This window comes from Xiphophorus maculatus, chromosome 3, assembly GCF_002775205.1.
Source record: "Xiphophorus maculatus strain JP 163 A chromosome 3, X_maculatus-5.0-male, whole genome shotgun sequence".
In the NCBI taxonomy this organism is placed as follows: Eukaryota; Metazoa; Chordata; class Actinopteri; order Cyprinodontiformes; family Poeciliidae; genus Xiphophorus; species Xiphophorus maculatus.
Window position 1 is genome coordinate 3,889,787 of NC_036445.1, and position 22,122 is coordinate 3,911,908.

At 37.8% G+C, this 22,122-nt stretch overlaps 1 protein-coding gene across 2 annotated transcripts; it reads left to right on the plus strand.

Annotated features, from left to right (window-relative positions):
* Positions 1-805: 805 nt before the first annotated feature.
* LOC102230736 (upstream stimulatory factor 2) lies at positions 806-20,822 on the plus strand. 2 transcript variants are annotated; one of them, XM_014472338.2, is made up of 11 exons: positions 806-1,022; positions 1,483-1,523; positions 3,052-3,158; positions 5,704-5,823; positions 8,022-8,175; positions 10,753-10,840; positions 12,775-12,813; positions 15,137-15,195; positions 15,529-15,623; positions 15,722-15,850; positions 18,649-20,822. In XM_014472338.2, the coding sequence occupies exons 1-11, from the start codon at positions 988-990 to the stop codon at positions 18,736-18,738; spliced, it is 957 nt and encodes a 318-aa protein (XP_014327824.1). In that variant the 5' UTR covers positions 806-987; the 3' UTR covers positions 18,739-20,822. The 2 variants fall into 2 exon arrangements, with proteins under 2 accessions (XP_014327824.1, XP_023186762.1); XM_023330994.1 differs by lacking the exon at positions 12,775-12,813.
* Positions 20,823-22,122: the final 1,300 nt, after the last annotated feature.

The following is a 22,122-nucleotide window of genomic DNA, read 5'->3' on the forward strand; positions in this document are numbered from 1 at the left end:
CGGTTTATAGTGGTTTTAGACTTTACTGTAATACAAGCCAAATAGACACAGTTCGTACTTAATTACTTACTGAATAATAGCTGTGTATGAGTCAGATGTGTATCTGTTTTTTAATTTTGAAATGTGTGCTGCGTGCTTCATTCTAAATTTTCAAGAAGGAAACGAGTCGGAAAAAGTGTACAAAATCAAAACTATTTTAATATAGCGCCAATCTAAAACAGAATAGCCCATATCGTTTTACAAATTGGTTGGATTTTTATTTTGTTGTATAGAATCAATAAAATACATACTTTGTGAATATAATTTAGAACAAATCTGACAATAGCAGATTTCTAAACAACAGAATTGAGTAAAGCCCAGCAGAAGTATTTCTAAGTGTACCTAAAGACAGAGCATTTTATTTCTTAAAGTATTTGTCTAGCATTTATATTTTAAGTTACTTTTAAATTTCTAAAATTAAAATTCTAAATTATTTCATTGATCCAAAGGGGAAATTAAGTGTTGTTAATGGGAGAGTGTATGAAATCTCCGATTAAGACAGAAAATTAGGTAAAACTGGCTTTAATTGTTAGAAATTAGAACTGATGAAAATATTGGAATTATAAAATATACTTAATAACTATGATACAGTTTTTTTAATAACAAAAGAGTTGTTTTATTTTTTTATTGAACTCCTAATAGTTTTATATTTTATCAATACAGGCTAACGTTTGAAAAATACCAATAAATGAAAACAAAAGCAGCGCTTAAAGAGCCTTGACTTAGAAAGCCGCTTATATCCGCCCGGCGGAGTCAGAGGGCGGATATAAGCGCCCGGTGCCTCCGGGATCTCACCCTCAGCAGCAGCGGCCTCCATTTTAACTCCGACACCGAGTTGTACCTCACGTGTCCTGGGCTGTCTCTCTCACATGACCCAGTGTTTGTTCCCGTGATCAGCACTCCCATCTCCGTCTGTGACACCGAATATCACTTTTTATTTTCACCCTGATGGATATGCTCGAACAGAGTCTGGACACTGCAAGGTGAGCGGGACACTCAAAATGGCTAACAGAGACAGGCTAGCAACTACATGCTATTAGACAGCGCTAGTTTAGGACGCTTAGCTAGGCCTGACCCTAAAAAACTGCTGTTAAAACAGTTTAATGTGAGAACTGCTCTTAAGTTAGCAACTAAGGCGGAGGACCTTCTGACATGTGGTACTCAAAGAAGCAAGTGGTGTATTACAAGAAAACATAATAATTAGGCAATAACATTTCAGCCTAAGCTAACTAAAACACTGAATATTGTTCTCAGCCGTTAAGGGAAACAGAAACCACAGCAAGGTTCGATTTTTCTATAAAATTACATTGTTGGTTTGCGGGACTCTTGCCTGGGTTTGGAATAGGAGAAGTTGAGGGTGATGTATTATGTTTATTTGATCGTTGAAACATTTTAACTACTTCGTAGTTTCTGAAAACTGAGTTGTTTGCATTCGATTTGCAGCCAAGAAAAGCAAGAAGAAGAGGTTGTCCAGGCATCTGAGGGTGAGCTTTTGTTTGGCTTGCAGTGGCAGTGATGTGTGTCAAATATCAAAGCAATTTTAAAAAGAAAAAAATTATATTTTAGTCCAAACTATTGCTTACGAATTCGAAACCAGTTGATGCATTTTTTTTTCTCACGGTGAACAAACTAAGGTCATTACTTAAAGCTATTTTTATTTGTGAAATACTTTGCTTTTTATTAGCTCCAAATTCAGAAGTTTACATAAATTTCCTTAGTACTATGTTTGATGGAAATGCTTTGAAAACTTCAGGACTTGGATCAAATATTTTACCTTTCCACAGGCAACTCAAAATAATTTGCTGGAATTTTTGCTCATTCCTCCAAACAGAACTAATGTAACTAAGGGAAGTTAGTAGGCCGTCACTTTTTTTCACCTTTCCCCACTAATTTTCTATAAAATTGAGATCAGGAGTTTCTGATAACCACTCCAAAACATTGACTTTATTGTTCTTCAGCCTGTTTGTAATCACAATGTACTATGCTTAGGGTTACTGCCCATTTGAAAAACCATTTGTACCCAACCTTTACTTTCCTGGCTGTTCTCTAAATGTTTTGCTGGAATATTTTCACATAATAATCTTTCTTCATGATGCCATCTGTTTTGTGAAGTGCTCTCGTCCTTCTCCCTGCTAAGCACTCACACAACATGCTGCTTCCATCCCTGCACTTCCCTGTTGTTATGGTGTTCTCAGGCTTGGCGTTCATCTCTAAATGGACTTTGAGCGCAGTTTGTTTCTCTGGACTTGTTTGACTCTGAAAAACGACATTCCCTTTCAGGGCTTGACTCGCTCGTACCAAAGGACATTCATGTCTGGGACACAGAACACATATTCCTGAACAGTATGCTGGATATTCCAATACTGTTTATAGTTGCATATAGTTGTTTGGATGAATGTGGCACATTGAGGAATCTGAAAATTGTACCCAAGGATGACCCAGACTTGTGGAGGCCCACAGTTAGTTTTCTTTTTCCCTCACATTTTGGCAGATTTCTTTTGTTTCTTTCCCCTACACTGTTACACAAGGAAGGGTGTTTTTGAGGTGTTGCCTTAAAGTACATTCAGTGAGGATGCATGTCTTCTCTAATTAACCTATCAGAAACTTACAAAGCTATACCATCATCATTTTGGCATTCCTAAATTGATAAAAATCTTATTGATATTAATATGTGTAAACTTTTAAATTTAAAGAAAATTCTAAAATCTATATTGTTAAAAATATATGTCTATAATTTCCCAGGTATTCATTAAATATATGTAATTTGGGTAATCCTTGCTGGGCTAGGATTACCAAATAATCTAAACAATAAAGTTTAGATTGAAAGGAGAGTGAAAAACTACATGGTTATGCGTCTTCTTTAATGTCTGGTTTCAACTGTATATCTCTTTGCTTTATGTAAAAGACAGAATTTTTTCTACAGCTTCACTAATCTCTCTTTCTTCTCTGTAGTTCTGTTTGCTCTTCTTATAATAACCATTGGCTGTTTGCGTTTTCTTTTCTCACTGTAAGACGCAACAGGGGAAGAGCAGACGGCTGTCACAATAGCCAGTGTTCAGCAGGCTGCAGGATTTGGAGACCACAACATCCAATATCAGTTTCGCACGGAGGCGGGGCAGGTAGGTACCTTATGGATCAATCAGTGACACTGAGGTGACTTCTGCCTTTCAATGGGAGTTTCAGAAAGTCTTAAAGTGCGCTTGATGGCAAACACGTCTTGGTGTTACGAGCAGAAAAAGCCTCTGTTCCAGAGAGAGGCACAATTTGACTCTCTAGTAATTTCACATGTCTGTCTCTGGTGCCTAGTAGTTTGCAGCATTTTGATGAAGGTGGTGGAAAGGACTTGATCAGAAGCATTGTGTCCTAAACAAAGTGTGAACGTATTCATACCTGTGAAGTAAATGTTCACATTACCACCCCGAGGTGTTTTATTGGGATTTCATGTGATGGACAAATATAAAGTTGTAAAAATTGTAAAGTTTTAGGAAAGCGATGCATGGTTTACTGCAAGCGTGGAGTGAGTTTGTTGTTTTCACTTTACTCTGTTACCCTTCAATAAATTTATTTGGAACCGTCTTTAAAAGTTTCATAGTGTATAATTGACTCCAGTTTTGTGTAATTTAATGTCGGCCTCAGAGATTTTCAAAAGGGCATTAGTGGACAAGCTGCATCATGTAGGCCAGCGGTCTGCAACTCCAGTCCTCAAGGGCCAGTATCCTGGCACCTCAATTAAATTACCTCCTTTGTATACAGTCAGGTTCTCCAGAGTCCTGTTAATGACCTGATTATTTGAGCAGAGACACATCTAAAAGTTGCAGGATACCGGTTCTCGAGGACTGGAGTTACAGACTCCTGATGCAGTCCTACACATGGTTCTCCGTGTAATCTTGCTAGATGGGTAAGGAGAGTGTTATTCTGAGAAAAAGGTCAGCGTTCCGCAGATCCGGTGGAAGAGTTTTACTGAAGAGCAACAAGAAGAAAGCCGTTGTTGAAAGAGAGCCATTAAAAATTGTGTTTGCAGTTTGTCAAAAGATATAAAGGGTAACAGGAAACATGTGGATGAAGGTTCCTTAGGTCAGATGAAGCCAAATTAAACTGTTTGGCTTGCATACAAAACGCTATGTGTGGCAAAACCAAAACTGCACGTTGACTCAAACATACTCTTCTCACCTTGAAACATCCTGGTGGCAACATTGTGCTTCGGGGACGTTTTTCATCTTCAGGATCAGAGTTGATGGGAAGTTAGATGGAGCTAAAAACATACATTGTATTCTTAGAAGAAAAATTGTTGAAGCAAAAGTTTTGAGCATATTAGCAAGTCTAAGTATACTGCAGTTTCTTAAATGGAATGGTTTATTAATGTGTTACAATGACCTAGTTAAAATCAAGACTTAAATTTATTAGAGAATCTGCGATAAAACCTGGAGGAGCATTTTAAGAACACCAAACCAATCAGGAGAGAGAAATATTTTAAAAACACAATGGTTGAGAAGTTTAGGTTCTTGATAAATTCCTATTGTTGGATAAAACCTTTCTTACACCTCCACATGACTACAGAGCTTTAGAAAACATGAATGGACAGAATACAAATGTAATTACTACACATCTGTTTACCATAAAATCAATCTTCACTGATTGAGCTTTAACTAATGGCTACATTAAAGTTGGAACTTTGAAATGCCAAACCGTGACAAGTTTCTGAGGATTCTCTTGACCTGGTACTCCAAATCATTCTTTAGTGTAAAAATAGAACAAAAGACCTGGTTAAGCTAAAGAATCACTACACAAGCTTAACAAAAGGAACCAGGCACTGTATATTTAAAGGTTATTCGAGCGTAATTTCTCTCCTAGAGATGTCATTTTGGTTGCAGCATCCACTGCGCCAAGAAATTTCCGGACGGTTGGAAATATCATGAAAATCTTTCACGACAAGCCGGTTAGATCAGCAAGTATCTGCTGTTCATGTCCCATATTTCTGAGTCAGGTGGGTTGTAGACTAATTTGCCTGAAACAAAGATAAATGTGTTTTTCTTTCTCTGGCTCCCAGAAGTCCAATGTGACTGTTATCAATTTTTTTTCGCCTATCCACTTATCTGCATCTCTTTACTCGTTAATGATGCATCTGTAAATGGTGAATATGTTTTGGAAAAACATACCATGACATCGAAGAGGGCTTTTTCATATTTTGGGTGATATCTATGTTTTTTTTTTTTTTGCACTGGAGGGAATTAAGTCAGTGATCCATGTGGCTCATTTGGCATTAACAGGTCTAGCATGAGCAGCCATGTGATTCCAGTCTGGTCTGGGATTGGCATGGGGGAAATGTCACATGTCAGTCAGCAGGACAGTCACATGATGGAGGAATACAAATAGCGATTCTTGAGACAAACAGGCTCATTTTCTTCACAGCTTCCTTAAAAATTAAATCAGGCACATTCTGAGGCGTAAGCATATTGTGCGGGATGATGAGATTCGTGCATTGCTGAGGTTTGAGCAGCAATTTCAGATACTGGCTTTGGCTAACCTACAGAAACAGAAATGATAAACAAAGCAGCTAGCCAGGTGAGGTTTCTATCTGTGTTCAGAACACCTAAAATGCAAAAAAATATGATAAATGTCTGCTCTAATTGCTCAACTTTACTAATTTGTGTCTCTGTACCAAAGGTGACGTATCGTGTTGTCCAGGTGACCGACCAACACGTTGATGGAAGAGAGGATGCAGGAGGAGCAGTGAGCGTCGTTTCAACAGCTGCTTTTGCTGGGGCTCCTCAGGCTGTGGCTCAGGTAACACAACCATTATTTTTTTCCTGAACAGAACAAATTGATACTATGTAGGGCCTTAAAAGAAAAGCTGTATCCTTTGTCTTCATTATAGAAAATGTTCTGTTTTAGCATTTCAGTAAGAGACTAAAACTAATGCAAAACTATCCTTCCTCTTCATTTCGTCTATCTATACACTATCAGTGTGTTGTTGGAGTCTCTGATCTATTGGAATCAGGCAAATAAGAAAAGAAATTTTGACAAAGGTTTGGTGAAATAAATCTCCAAGACTGGCTCTTAATCAGAGGAACTGTGAGGTGGAAATATTAATATTCAGACTGGACAGTTTTCAACATGTTTTTCCTTGTACTGAAATGTTCACATCCTGTTTGTCATGTATTCAGAGACAGTGACAAATATTTGGAATTATCATAAAATTAAAAACAAGTGATTGAGAATCCATCAGACCATCATCATAGGGTTGCTAGGGTAACAGGTCCATGAAGAAAACAAAGACGCCCCTTTTCGCAGCCTCACTTTTGTTTATGTTGGGAACACAAGGTTTTCCCAGGCTACAAGGGATATGTAGTCCTTCCAGCAAGTTCTGGGTCTGCTCTGGGCGCTCCACTGTGAGATGTTAATGAAAACGGAAACTTGTATTTTTTTATTTTTTTTTTTATAGGAATGGTACACCTTAGATGACTGTCTCAGAAAGGGCTTTTTTTTATATCCACATTTTTTTCACATTTACTGCTGACTTTATTATATTTGAAGACAGAAAAAAATGCATTGAATTTCCTTAATCTAAATCACTGTAGACTATCGAACTCACCTGAAACCAGTTCCTTTAATAAAGCAGATTTTATCCAAGTCGCTCACAGCAGTTCTTGCTTTGCTTTTGTTCAACAATTTCCACCTGTGGGCATTACAGTACAGGGACTGTCTGCTACCTGTTGACTGAGCTGCATGTAGAGTAGCAGAACAAGGGGTTTCCATTCCCTCCTCAATTAACCCGCTGACCCTTGCTTATCCACAGCTGGTGCGCTTTACACATTACAACAAGGCTTGTTTTACCAAATAATTATTGTTTCGAGCAAACTACAAACAGAGGCAACTTGACAGAATAGGAAGCAATGTTATCTTTAATTTTAGGGACTAATTAATGTGTTTAATTTATCTTCTGTTGGAATCATAAACTACTGTCTCCATCAACAAACCTGCAAGATATTTTTGTTTTTGTATTTTATTCCTTTGTTTAAACAAACATGTGAAATAAGTCGACTTTAAAGAAAATCAGAAATCGGTATCGGCAAGTAATTCTACAAATTAAAATCTCTATATAGTTGCAAGTCATACAAGTATAATCAGAGCAATAATTCAGAACCAATAGTCATTGTGAACTATTTTTTTAGGGCTGCAACTAAAGAGTATTTTAGTAACCTATTATTCTGACGATTAACCGGATTAAAAAATTGGCAGTGTAGGGTTGATTTATAATAAGTGAACAATAGGGGCTTAAAATGAGATTTATTTCATCAGAACCTGAACCAGGTAAAGCTAAAACTATGCCACTTGAGTACTGGGTGGAAAATATTCACAGAATGTTTTTTTTTTTTTTCTTTATCTGAAATGTAACAAAGTATATGTTTTGTGTGCAGTTTTGGCTTAACTACTGCTCTGGGTGTGTTGTTTTAGCAAATGGGCCTCTTATTGAATCTGTATACTAATTTTAACAATTAATCAATCACTAAATTAGTTAATAATTTAATGATAAAATTACAGAAATTAATTCATGACAATTAATCCGATTAATTGCTTCAACTGCGATCGTTTCTTCTATAGTTGTCATATTCAAGAGATTAGTGGGCCATTATTCACTTATTTGACAGAGGTTTATGTTAAAATCAGAATAAGATGTCAATCGCAGCAACATTTCTAACAATCATTGGGGCTTTTCCAACCAGAATATTCCTAACTTGATCTCAGTTGCAGTACACCAGCGGCTCCTCTGACCTTGTTGTTATCACCACTAACGAGATCTGTGCCACTTCCTCTCTGCTCTTTATCCCTGCCGTCACACCGCTCTGTCTCTTCCTTGGGGGCCCGCAGGAGGGACACCGGTATTGAGTCTGACAGAGAACGAGGTGTGCGTTTACCTGCTGTGACTGCTCCATTGCCACTTGCTCATGCCTTTCCCTCTGTTCCTCTCTTTTCTGTCACAGGCTGTGATCCAAAACCCTTTCAGTAATGGAGGAAGCCCAGCAGGAGAGGCAGTGGGAGGGGAGACCCGCTTCGCTTACTTCCCCGCAACCGCTGTGAGCGACGGGACCGTGTCAGTGCAGGCCGCTGCAGACCCAACCCTCACACAGGCGGGGGGTGAGTCACTTCTCACTCTCAGTCTGCACTGGGCCGAAGCACATCAGAGTTATACGGCTAATTAAGCCATTATTTTTACAAAAGCCGCTCGTTATGAGTACCCTAAAGCTAGAATAACATCCTGTCTCTTAGTAGATCTAAATAAGCCATTATCTCTAAAGCTCTGGCTAATTTAAAATACAGCAGGATGCTGTAGATGCAAATTCTACCATCACATTTGTTGCATGTGACGGTAAATATAGCTTTATTTGCAGTCAAGGTGAGAGTCGAAAAGATGCTTCATCTATTATTCAGAAAGTGTTTGAAAAGCATGTTTTGGTCAGGCTCAGGCGTCCTGCCACGGCTCCTCCAGCTTTAATGTGATCCCATGTGTCTCCAGGAGGCGCATCATTTTAGAATCAGATAATTTCATAAATGGCAAATTAAGGCAATATACAAACCACAAGTGGTGTCCTCTTACGGATGGACACCACTTGTCAGATGTGCAAGTCTCCATTGCAATTTAGTCACCGCTTGTTTGTCACATGCTACCATACGGCCTCATCCACACGGTCACATGTTGTTGTCCTGCTGTATTACCTCGTTGTGTGGTTTTAATGTGCTTCTGCTGATGATTCTTATGAGGAAATCTGTTGATATGGGTTCCTGTTCTTTGCTTTGAAGCTGTTCAGAACATTAGTAGCTGGGTGACATTAGTAGCTCAGCTCCATTATGTGCAACAAATCTATTTATTGTGTGCAAATCAGCCAGGTTTAGATCCTGTGGGCTGTTATTGAGGAATAACTGACTGGTTGCTTTTTTAAAAAAAAAAATATTTTTTATGTAATTTATGGTGATTGTAACTCTGTTTGTTTTTATTCCGAAAATTCTTATTTGTTTTTAATGCATTGGACTGTGGATTGTTTTATTCTATAAACACCCAAACTCAGATCCAAAACGATTTGTGCCTAATAAATCCAGGCATTCTGCCCACTTTTAGTTTGTGCAACTAATTTTAATTGTTTATTTCATCCTTAAATGGATGGTAACAAATATATGCTGTTGTTAAGTTGAGAGGTATTTAATATGAAAATGCTTTTGCTCACTACAACAGTATAGTAAGATGTGCATAGATGAACTAGTTCTGGTAAATTCAGCCTGTAATTTGGACATTTTTGCCACCATTATGCTGTAGGGTTAACTAAATTAAATAATAATCTTGATAAAGATTTTAATATTTTATATATATTTTTAATGCAGTAATGCTAACTAATAGTGCCTCGGTTTGGATTTTTAACTATATAAATATTGAAAAAATTCACTTTCTAACAGGTTGCAACATATTGAAACGTGCCTTGAGTTATTAAACATATTTGATTCATTTTATCCATAAGCAGTTGATGATGTATTATGTCAAAGTCATGCAGCATATACATAAACTGATTTTATTTTATTAATCAGACTGTGTATTGCAGCATTCTACAGAGCTAGAACTCAAACTACCAAGGTTCTATACAAGTCGAGGTTCCTCTGCTGTTTGTTACTCAAGAGGTTCAGCTTTATAGCTGGAGTAAGAATAAGAAGAATTTGAAGACAGTTGGTGAAAAGAAAAACAATCCACTGTTAGCTTATGTTTAGAAATGTTTTACTAAGCTTGGTGTATTATCAGGGGTTTAACATAAGAGGAATACTTTTGAGAAAACTGAATCTTTGTTTTGTTTTTTCAGAGTAGAAAACATGTTAATCAAAAAATAGGTTTTAAAAAGTCTGTGTAGAATAATCCAGATTAGTCCATAAATAATAGATTTGATGTTTGCCTAATTTCATCATGGTCCAAATGGCAAAAAGAAAACAAACATTGAAAGTTCTCCCTTTTCATGTTTTAACTATTAGAGTAAAGCCTTCGTAAATCTCAGACTGTGTCTCTAAAGAATCTAAGTATTGTTTTGATCTAAGTATTTTAGATCTTCAAATGTGACCTAGATTCTTTAAAGACTGAAACGGCCCTTTTAGTTTTGTGCCTTTAAGTCATGTCAAGTTCACTGTCGTTATCCAGATTTAGTGGATGACCATATTTTCTTACAGCCTTTAAGATTCTAACTCTTGTACATCACTCTGTTTTTCTTCCTCTGGGTACCAAAACGGTGCCACACACAGCCCTCTTATTGCTGGTGTGTGTGGGTGTTGTCAGCCATCCTGAGGAACAGTCTATATTAGTAAACTTTGTCCACACACAGGACAACTCGACAACTACTGCCGTTCTTGCTTCAGATCAATCACACTCAAATATAGCAGGTTGTCAAACTGAAAGCATCCACCTTCATATCCAACATTACTCATATCAGCTTAAATTTGCTTCACTAGATCAAGTAACAAGCTGTTGACAACTAGAAAGCGCTTTGTCACACAGGCTTCATTTAGATTAGAAAATTCAATCCTTTGTCGTGAGATTTGGTGCCACAAGTTTAAATTTACCTGAAAGACTTTGGTTTGTTCTTCTTGTTTTTAACAGAAAATGTCCTGTTTCAAGAAATTCTAACGTGTATATTGATTTGAAGCTGATTACTCACTTAAAAAATCCTCGTATAATTCCTGCAGGTCAGTTTTATGTGATGATGACGCCCCCTGATGTCATTCAGACAGGCACACAACGAACCATCGCCCCACGCACGCAGCCTTACCCTGCGTAAGTATCTCCTCTCATTCAGTAATATCACATCAGAACTTTTTCTTCCTTTAAAGAAATGCCCTGATCAAAGTAGGCTTCAGTTTGACTTCAACCATTTGAGATTGGAATTATTTAGATTGTTTTCCTTAAGCCCTATAGTGAATCTGCAGGCCTTGATTCAGGCTTCTTTGTAAATCAACAGCCTCTATCCATCAGTCTAAGATGCGTATCATCAAAGGATGTGATCACATCAAATAAACAAAGAGGCCTAAATCAAGTAATCCAAATTCTAATGCAGGAGGAGGCTGTAGAGGTAGAGTTGAAATTTCTCAGCATCAGAGATGTAATGGATAGTAGAGGTATTACTAAATTTTTGCTGAACGCCATGATTTAGTCTGAGTTCCTTATCTGCTTTTCTCAGTTTTGGCCCATACTGCTTGTCTGTCTCTGAAAGCATCGCACTTTACAATAATCAGACATCAAACGAGATTCATCTCAGAAGATCTTCCACTGTTAGACACACGCTGGTATTTGTAGTCACTAGGATTATAAGCAGGGTCACTCAAACAGCGTCTGTCGTGTTAATTAAATGACACCAGGCTGCTTCTGGCTTAATTTAGATGCTTACTTAAAAGACGAGGCTTCACTTTCTGCCAAAAACACATTGGCACTGGTTAATAAGTGCTGAGAATTGAAAGATTATTGAATCTCAAGTAGCTTGATTTTTCTGTTTGGTAAAAGCCAATTCAGTCATTAGCTTTCTTGGTCACAAACTGAACACATGACTCTTTATCAAACCGGATTTGCTTTGAGCTAAATGAATATTCTTGTCTGAATATGTTATGTTCTAGCCGACTTTAAAATTTGGGTTAGTCTTTTTGAAGATCTGAAGCAAAGAAGTTTCATGTAGGATTTCTTTTGCCAATATTTGCAGTTGGCTAGTACAATATCCATACCCCTTGAGCTGTTTCACATGCAGTCACACTATAACCATCAACTTCAGTACATTTTATTGGGATTTTATATGATGGTCAAACACAAAATAACACACAATTGTTAAGCAGAACCAAATAGATGCACACTTTTCTTATTTTGCTTCTCGTTTAAACCCCTTGAGTCACTACAACCACGTTTGCATTACAAGTCTTTTTGGTTATGTCTCTACAAGCTTTGAACATACTTAGGTTTTAAATCTGAACTTTGACTGGGCCATCCTAACACATGAGTGTTTATTCAAACCATTATACCATTGGTGGTATGTTTCGATCTTTTGACCAACTAGAAGAAACTTCCACCACACCCCAGTCTTTTGCATCATGTAAGGGGTCGCCTCCCCAAACATTGTGCTGTGTTTAGCTTTGGCCATCTTTCCTTTTTACTTTTTAAATTAATTGGGTGAAATTAGATCAGTTTAAAAGCCATGTGTTCTTTCCCTACCCGTGTAGTACTTTATGTTGGTCTGTCGCATAAAATTCATACATGGAGGTCTCAAATCCAGCTCAAAGGGTATGAATACTTGCAATTTCCTGTCAAAAGTATCTTGTCAGTATGTGTGTAATGAAATAAAAATAAATATTTATGTGTTTCAGTCATTTCAAAGAACTCTAGATGTTTTGAAGATGTACATTTTTTTTTTTTGATGAGCATCTTTAAGGGCTGAGCAGTTTGTTACCCTGACAGCAGTTCTGCTTTATGTTGCTGCGTCAACACGCTGCTTTACTGCCAAGATTAAAGAACTAACCATGCTGGAGTTTATGTAAATAAACTGTAGAATATTTTATTTCCCCCTTTAGATTCCTGTTTGTAACATGTATGTTCCTATTTATTCCCTCCTAAGTAATAACTGTAACCCATTTAAAGTGTAACAGATATATTTGTGCTAACTAACCAACAGTATGATTGACATGTGAACAAAGTGAATGAAAACCTCCCACCCTATTTGCCGTTCGCAGAGATGAAAACGAGCTGCTGCAACATGAAGGTTTAAACTGGTGAGGACAGTTTCCACATTTCTCCCGCACTCCTTTTTTTTTTTCTTTTTTTTTTTAAACAGCAAATGAACTAATCAAATAAGATCACAAGGAAATAAGCAGCTCAAAGTCTCTCAGTCTCTGCCCCCCTCCCCCCACCCTCTCATCCATAAGTCCCCGGTGATTCTCCGAGCTCTTGATGTACGAGACACAGATAATTTGTTCGATGCCGACCCTGATCCATTGTTGCTAGTTGTGCTTGTGGCAAATAAATTTTTCCATTAGGACCTAGAAACTGGGTCATTGTTTTCCATCTGGAAACAAATGCTCGATCCACACTATTTTAGTGTCGTTTCTAAGTGCTCCTTTGTTGTAGTGCAGTTTTGTTCTCATTTAACCCAGTTTTTGAAGTTGGTGGGAGAAATACATGGAGAGTATTTGATGTTTCTTTCTTAAACACTGTTGGAAAAACTTTATTTCATTGACCCAACTGTATTAGTTTCATAAATTATGTTAGGTAAAATATATTATTTGGAATTTCTGCAATACCTCACATATTACTGACCACTGGTGACTGCCAAGGGCTTAAAGCTGATCCCCTAAATCATCCATTGCAATCATTAAAGTCCAAGCTGCTGTCCGTAGAGTCTCATTTTATGATTTATTGTCTTACTGTCAAGGCCGTTGCTTGGTTAAGAAAGGAGCAGTGGTGCAGGAGAATTAAAAATGAATATCTTTGACCAATGTGCACAGCTGTACAAACTTGTTTTTACTAATAATTTGGAAAAACCGATTCAGCACTGAGGCTGTGTTTCTTCTTATTGTCTTTATTTGAGTGGAAACAATACATCAGGGATATTAAGAAGATGTGTGGCTCTATAGTGTAGAAAAAAAGGGGAAATTGTTATTTCTCTGGGCCTGCACACTTAGTTATTCACACAGTATTCTCCCCTTTGTTTTAAATGAACCATTGAGCTAAATCCAGTTTTCAGCTAAATCCTATTAATATAGAACAGAAACCATTTTGTTGGCATTCCTGATAATAATTCATCTTTATATTCAGAAATCAAAAATCGCAATGAAATTTTAAGAAAATTCCCACCTAATTTGAGTACATTTATTCAATGAAGGAAATTTTGACCAAGTCACTGCGGGGACAGTTATTGATAAGTCTAACAATCTAAAGATAATTGTAACTGAAGCTTTTGTCTTAAGAATTTATACGAACTACTAATTTGTAAATCACAACTTTCTGTTTCTCTGGGGCATAAACATAATGCGACACAGATGCTCATTTCTTTTAGCCACTGGGGAAGACACATATTTATCTCACCGTCACACACAATAAGCAGGATGCTAAAGAGGTACAAAAAAACCATGAGCTGCAGTAAAGAGGGTATTTTGGGTCAATAACTTTAAGCAGTTGTTTGGAGGCATTCCAGAGAAAGCCATTTCTGACTTGTCATCACAAATATAAAAAATATTTAAATATAAATAAAGTTTGCTAAACATTATTGGGGTGTGCTTTGATCAGTTTGATCTGTTTGAAAACAAAAACTCCATACGGAATTGGTGTAAATTAAAACATGACTGTGAAAAAGCCCTTTATTCCCACTGTTAAGTATGGTGGAGGATACGTAACGCCCTGGGCCTAACTTTCTCTCAAATCTTTAACAGAATAGTGATCTTAAACGTATAAGCAACGACACAGAAAAATCTCACCACACACAAAGCCAACCTTCGCCTGCAGCCAACATCAAGTCAAATGAAAAGACACTCTATAAAATAACACATATGATAATGTCTGTTTTTGGCCCTTTTATACCGTAAAGGCAAATTGGAAAGCTTTGGCAGTGATGTCTCTGTGAGTTCGTTAAGCAGAGTCCCGAGGCAGGATATAGAGACACGAGGTCGTTATGTTGGTCTCCAAACACCCAAACTTCAGCAGAAAGCAGCTCTGTTAGTCATTTTAAGCACTAATAGATCAGTGTCCTCCCTTTGGGCCTCACCTGGGAACAGAACAGGCAGCAGAAGTTTGGCCCAGTCTCAGTTTTCCAGTTAAGTGGCTCGAGGCTACGGGCGGGTGCGTCACAGCTGCACACATAGCCTCACATGGCCGTGCATCCTGAAGTTTTTCAACCACAAGCAACTTCAGAGGCCTGGTAAAAATAGCTCCTACATTAGTTTTGAATTGCAAGATAACATTGAAGAATGCTGCATATAATAGGGTAAGGCATAGCTGGATTTGGGGGATATGATTGGATTTCTACCTGATTGTGTGGTGCTCAGAGATGAGGGATGCGGCAGCGTTTGAAAAGTGTTTTTATTTCCATTTTATGTGCAGGAAAATGGACGGACCCCGAACGCCACGAGATGAAAGAAGACGAGCGCAACATAATGAAGGTGGGTAATTAGCGATGATTGTGGCTTTTGATTTCGTCTGATGGTCCAGCACAATGCAGCTGGGAGTGTTGAGGGGCCTAATGGAGCATTTTCTGTTGAAAATACTTCACCAAACCCTGTCATAATATGTTATTATAAGAGCAGATATACTTTTTTTTAAATGGCCACTAGAGGGTAATGCTGAGCTGTTGAACTTGGTCAGTTTGCTTGAAATCTAAAAGATCCAAGAAAAAAGAAAAATCTGGTTCCTCCAGGCAAAAATTACCTTCAGTAGAAAATAAATGTAGAGCTTATGCTGTTTTAAATTTTCTGCTCCTTGTTCCCTTTAATTAGTCGAAAGACGACGACGAGACAAAATCAATAACTGGATCGTCACGCTTTCCAAGATGATACCCGACTGCACTATGGACAGCACCAAGACCGGAGCAGTAAGCCGTTTCGCTCTTGACATTTTTTTTTTTCTTTTTGTGCAGCCATTTTAAATTTCTGCCTTTCAGCCTTGTGACTGCAGTTGTGTCCCCCTCAGAGCAAAGGAGGCATCCTCTCTAAAGCTTGTGACTACATCCGTGACCTGCGGCAAAGCAACCAGCGACTGCAGGAGAGTCTGAAGGAAGTGGAGAGGATACAAGTGGACAATGAGTTGTGCAGGCAGCAGGTACTGATATCGGGCCTTGCTTCGAGCCTGCAAACGTGGCTTCAAGTGAAGTCTCAATGAGCTCAAGAATGCATAAAAAAAGACCTATAAATGATGATTCAAAACCTTCTTTTGAGGTGGTAGGGTGTAACAGATAAATAAATTTGCGCACAAACAGTCAACGGCAGCGGGCTGGATATGTGGCTGTGAAGATTGCTGCTGCTCTGAATAGATTGGTTTGGTGCTGCATTCAGCAAGAAAGTCTCAGAAGCATGAAATCCAGCCCAGCCCCATGTGCATCTTCATTTTTCCAAAACAAACCCCCTGGGATTCCAGGCTGTGTAGCTAATCATCACGGGCTGACAAAGAGGATCAAAGACTTTGCACTCTTATAATGAGAAGTGTTACCTGACATCAGTGCTTTCAGAGGCAGTGGGGATGATATACTCGGGGGCTGTGTGAGAACTAAGTGCATCCTAATGCATTGAAAGTATTCTGAAATTCTGGAGCTCTTTATTTTGCCGCCCGTCTCCCCTTGAATCCAAGGCCTGCAAGGTGTTTGTCAATATATTTTTATTCCACTGCTCAAAGCCTCGTATCCTCTGCTCAGTCATGTGCTGAGGAAGCTACAGAGTCAGAATGGTGGGTTTTGGACAGGGGGTGTCTTTGAAAAGGTCTGCATGAATTTCCCCTAATCCCAGGTATTCCACAAAGCTGCACTCCCATTAGCATAAGCCAGTTTACCTGTGCAAATAGAAAAAAAAAATGTTAGCTGCTGTAAACCGCGAGCTGCATTTACAGATGGGCCGCAGTAATGTAGATTAGCATGAAGAAGATTATATCAGTAGTTCAATTGAAAAAGTGAAGCTTCTATATTGAAAAAGTGTTCTACATCAGGTAGTCATTTCAGTTAATTTTGATTATTACAACTTGCAGCTAATGAAGATCCAAAATTTTGCTTTTCAGAAAATAAAAGAACTTCACCCAACTGAAAACTAGATTCATGTTCTGTACAGTAAATGCTCTCAATATTTTGGGCTTTTTTTTGTATGAATTACTCCCATCAGTGCAGCATATAGACATGATCAGCCAGTGGCTCTGCTGGGTCAGGAAGAGGCTCAGCTTGCTTTCACTGCCTTCCAGCTTGTCTGGTTCCGGTGCTTCTCATCTTCCTCTTGACCCAGTGTCTGCAACCTTTGCAACCTAAAGAGACATTTCTACTCTGCTAAACCAAATAAAACTTATTTAGAACCACAAATGTCGCATGACTTACCAAAAAAGAAAAAAGTGTAACCTAAGATTTTAGATAAATAACTATAGAAAATTTGTCATTTTTAAAGAACCACAATTGTATTTCTGTTTAGAATTTAAAATAAAGATATACATGGGATTTAGCAAAATGGACGGTTCTTCTTTTTTATTCTGTGGAACAGAAAAATATGTAAAAAAAATAAATAAATAAAATAAAAAAAGCACATAGATACCAACCTAACAAGAAAATCAGATCTAAAAACATATTACTAATACTTTGTATTATTCTTTGTGAAAATTCAATGCAAGTATTGCAGGAATATACTGGGAAACTGTTTAAAAACTGCATTTGTTATTATATGTAAATGTAAAAATATCAACTGGTTCGTTTTAATTTTTAGCCTGTGTTATTAAGAGCCATATGGAAGGGTCAAAGAGGCACTTGTGGCTCTGCATCCGTTGGTTGTACACCCCTGCTCTTGATAATGCTCCATAGATTCTCTATTGGGTTTTGGTCAGTTCAAGTTCACTGACCGATTAAGCACAGTGACATCATAGTCATTAAGCCTGGTGTTGGTACTTTTGGCAGTCTGTTCAGATGTCAAATCTTGTTGGAAAATGAATCCAGCAGCTCCATAAAGCTTGCTAGCAGCATAAATGAAGTGCTCTAAATGTCCGGTTATTCTTTGGACTTGATGGAACTGGACGACATGGACTTCCTTATTCATCGCTGACTGTAGAAACTTCACATTGCAAAATTTATACCTCTACACTCTCTCACCAGGCTGTGGGACTTTGATTCCCAGATGAAATAGAAAAAAAAATATTTTCAACTGAATTTTTAAAATAAGACCCACAGGTTTTGTTCTTATTCCTGCAGCACCACTCTGATTAGGAGGGCAACTAGCTATTATTTTAGTTGTCAAATATTCTATCGATTTTTCATTACATTAATGAAATAATGTATTTCATTATGATTAGAAATACATTAAAGGATATAAGCAAGAAAATAATTCAATTACCTTTGTAAATAAGAAAATAAGCATTAACAATTATTCTCAATTAATTAGTTAACGATTATTTCAGTAATGGAATCATCATTTAATCATTTCAGCTGCACTTCTGATAAATTCCATGATTGAGGTGTGGCTGTTCACAAGCTTGTAGCTTTAAGCATTTCAGGCATAGATCATGCTTTGTGATGTTCAATCTAACTCTTGATAGCTGTTATCTCCTTTATTTCATTTTTTTTTTGTACAACAGATTTTCGTTTTGCTCAACTTCCATTGATATTTCTGAGCACAGTGACTGTGCTGATTTTTCCCTATGGTTTCATAGCCCATAATGTAATATTTATGACATTTTATGTGTTTAATTTAATATTCTTGGTTTCAGAGAAACTGAGTTTAGAGTTGAGTCACTAAAATTAACTGAAATAAGCACTTAAGATCCATTACACTGATGGGTGTAATGGATCTGTTTCCTGTAGAATTTCAGTTTGATCAAATTCCTGAAGTACAACAACTTTTTGTTGTTTTGTTGACGGTCTAAATTCCTCTGTTTTTAAGATTGAGGAGCTGAAGAACGAGAACGCGTTGCTCCGGGCGCAGCTCCAGCAGCATGGCATCGAGACTGTCGGAGAGACGCCGCCGCAATAACGGAGACGAAAGCAACAGTCAGGAGCACCGACCACTTAAACGTGTCACTGATGCTGTAGGTGAGGAGAGAAAAAGCAGACACGACGATTGGAAAAAGACTTGTTGGAGAATCACTTTGTCTTTAGTGATTCCCTCCTTCTCCAGCTTCCGGGTCACGAACCCTTCACCAGCCATTTGTGGCTGCACTTGACTGTTCTAGTCCTATCGAGATAACCACCCGTTGCAGCTCAGTAGAAGTGTACTCCAAGAAAACATGTCCTCTCACCTCCGTCGGAGTGCTGTACCAGCACTAGCTATGAAACAGAACCTCTGCTGAACTTATCCTGTGATTCATATTTATGTAGCCTCACTAATGGACTATGGGTTTTGTTATCTAAGTTTGTTTCTTGTGAGTTCCCGTTTCTCGCCATTCTTAATTTTTTCATATTTCCTGCTTTTATCCTGTTTGTGGTTTTTAGTTCTGTATTAATAAGTTGTTTTTAGCTCATATAATTTATTAGTCTGCTTGCTGACAGAAGACTTGACGGAGACCAGTTACGGTGAAAATCATGCACGACCCCCCCAGCGGAGCGGGCTGAATTTTAAAAGCGAGAGAACGTCAAAAGTTTGCAAAACAGGATTCTGAGAGACGAAAATAATGTGACACACATATTTTACCTACATCCAAAGACAAACGAGCCGATGCCTCCGGGCAGATTCATGTAAAATACGACTTCTCATGTTTTAATACAGATGTTATAGAATGTTAGAGCGGATTATTTCTGGGAGTCAACAATCAATAACTCATTAACTCCATGCTGGCCCTCCGTCATACTTATTACCATGAAGTGTGTGCAATCTTGAAGCTTGATTTGAGGTTTAAAAAAAAAAAAAAAAGAGCGGGGTATACTTGAAATGTTGGGCATTTGCTTGATTGAAGAAAGTCAAAACAAATCACTTGTAAAGTTCCGATTATTTAAATTGTATTTAAGTAAAAACATACAAGAGCAGAACAAGCAGACGATTTCCAGCTGAGCACTTTGGACTGTTAGCTGGAGAGCAATGCAGTACAAGCCTTTGCCAAACCATATTCAGGTACCGTGGGTTTATTTTTACTTTTTATTCACATCTGATTAAGCTGCATCTCAAAATGTGCAGGAATGTCTCCCCATTTGCTTTATTGCAAGATGTTTGCACCTATTTTGGTGGTGCAAATCTTCAGATGGAGCTCCACGTGCAGAGAGTGAAGCACCCTGGAGAGCAGCGCTCAAAGACTCTGCTTACTACGAAGAAAGCATGCAGAGAAATCGTGTTACACTTTTTTTAGCCGAGCACAATTTGTTCTCCAGGAAAACCGAGAACAATTCAGATGGAAACTCCCATTTTCTGAACTATAAGAAAATCGAACTGGTTATACCAGTGATTCAAGTCAATATTAACACTGTTGACAAGTTTTTTTATTTTATTTTATTTTTCTTTTAATGAATATACATGATGTGTTTTTATTTTTATTTTTTATTGCTTGCGGTGGTAGGAATAAAAATGGGGGAACAAAGCTAAGAGTTGGAGCGGCTCATTAAAGCTCGGTCGCTTCTCCCCTGTTAACATCTCAGGATTTAGCAAAGCAAAACCAATACTGAAACCTTTGGCAAAATTATGAAGGCTATCACATTTAAATATCTACAAGACTGTAAGTTAACAGCTTGAGATCCGACAGTGCTGTTCTGCTACAACTACTATATTCAAATCTAATAGATCTGGTGCAGGTGGCTCATCTAAGAAGCGGGTCTCTCAGCCAAAGTCGAGTGACTGATGTGCAGTAGGAATTTTTTTTTTTCTTTTTACGTCCTTTATTTTTACACCTCAGTCAGAGGAGAGCGGAGAATGTAAAGAGCTAAATATTTGTTTTAGAAGGTTGATCTCCACAAATGAGAGGTCATTTGTGTGCGATTCCTTTTGATTTTTCTTTGTTGTTCTTTATGTTTTCTTTGAGACGAAAAAACAAAAGAAAGAAAGCTCCCTTTGTGTAGCAGCCTCACTGTTCTCAGGTTAGAGACATCTTTTCTAAATAAAATGGTGAAAAATAAAACTTTCACTTGCTGATAGCCTTGACTGGTTGTGGTTCATTGTCCTTGCTCAGCCTTTAGAGGGACCGATTAAAATGTGTTATTTCTGTTGTGAATCTGAGGTTGACTTTCTTATGTGCCAGGCTGTTAATTAGCGCCACGATGAAAACGTGTTATATTTTGGGTGGGTTAGGAGGAGAAAATTTAATTAATTTCCTCACAACTCTTCAACTGCAAGACTTTAGAAATTTTATTTATTCAAATTTAGTCTCAAGGGTGGTGCTGAATAAAGTGAATTATAATTAAAATAGCTTAAAGCTGTATTCTGATTTGTTTCGACAAATCAGCTGTTAAAAAAAAATATGTTCATGCACTTTTATGTCTTCCATCTCCCCGTGAGATGAAACTTTATCCATCAATGGGATCATTTAAAAATGTGATCTCAATGGCTTTCATATTAAGCCCTAATTTAAAGACCACAGGGATTTCTTAATGGCCTCTGGGACATTTACTGCAGCTGTAACAGTTCTGTAACTTCTCCAAAATCTATTAGAATTTATAGACTGAGTAATTGGTCATCCACTGAAAAATTGGGTTTACCCTCTGCAAAGCTCAGTTGCAATTTCTTGCACGAGTTTTCATAACCATTGAACTTTATCACATTTTATAAAAACAAATAAGAATTACTGGGATTTTATAGCCATCAGTGATCATTGAAGGATAAACCTACTGACTTAGACTGACTTTATTGTCATTTTGCATGCACAGGGTGTATACAGAACAAAATTTCGCTGCATACGGCTCAGAACAATGTTTGAGATTCCAATGTTATGAGGTTACTCCAGAATAAAATAAAATACAATATAAAATATAAATGTAAATATAATATATAAAGTGCAGGAATGACAGTAAAATAGAAGTTATTTAGCTATGTACATGTACAAGGTATGAAGTGGAGACCAGTTTTTGAGTGCAGTCCAGTTAAGAGTTCAATTCTGACATTTATTTTAAAATTTTGGAAGTGTAAGTCCGTAGAACCATCTTTTATTCCAGTTGCATCTGTAAGTTATTCTGAGTATGAATTAACTTTGCACATGCTTCTGAATTTAATAGAGACCATCTTTGAACATATGAATAAGTTTGTTTTTTTTGTCCCTCCACGGGGCCTTTTTGTGGGCTCTAGTGTCCCTTTTACGAAAGTAGGCTGACAGGAATGGGGAAGGAGAGGAGGGAAGACAGGCGGCAAATGTCGTGGGGTCTTGGAGTCGAACCCGCGACGGCCGCGTCAAGGCCTCCAAATATGGGTCGCGCTAACCGCTACGCCATCACGGCACGCCCC

Bases quoted from the DNA above. Each gene is read 5' to 3' on its own strand.
- LOC102230736 (XM_014472338.2), top strand. From the start codon at position 988: ATGGATATGCTCGAACAGAGTCTGGACACTGCAAG. The intron at 1,524-3,051 runs GTGAGCTTTTGT...TCTCACTGTAAG, and splicing joins GGTTGTCCAGGCATCTGAGG to ACGCAACAGGGGAAGAGCAG. The intron at 15,624-15,721 runs GTAAGCCGTTTC...TGTCCCCCTCAG, and splicing joins ACAGCACCAAGACCGGAGCA to AGCAAAGGAGGCATCCTCTC.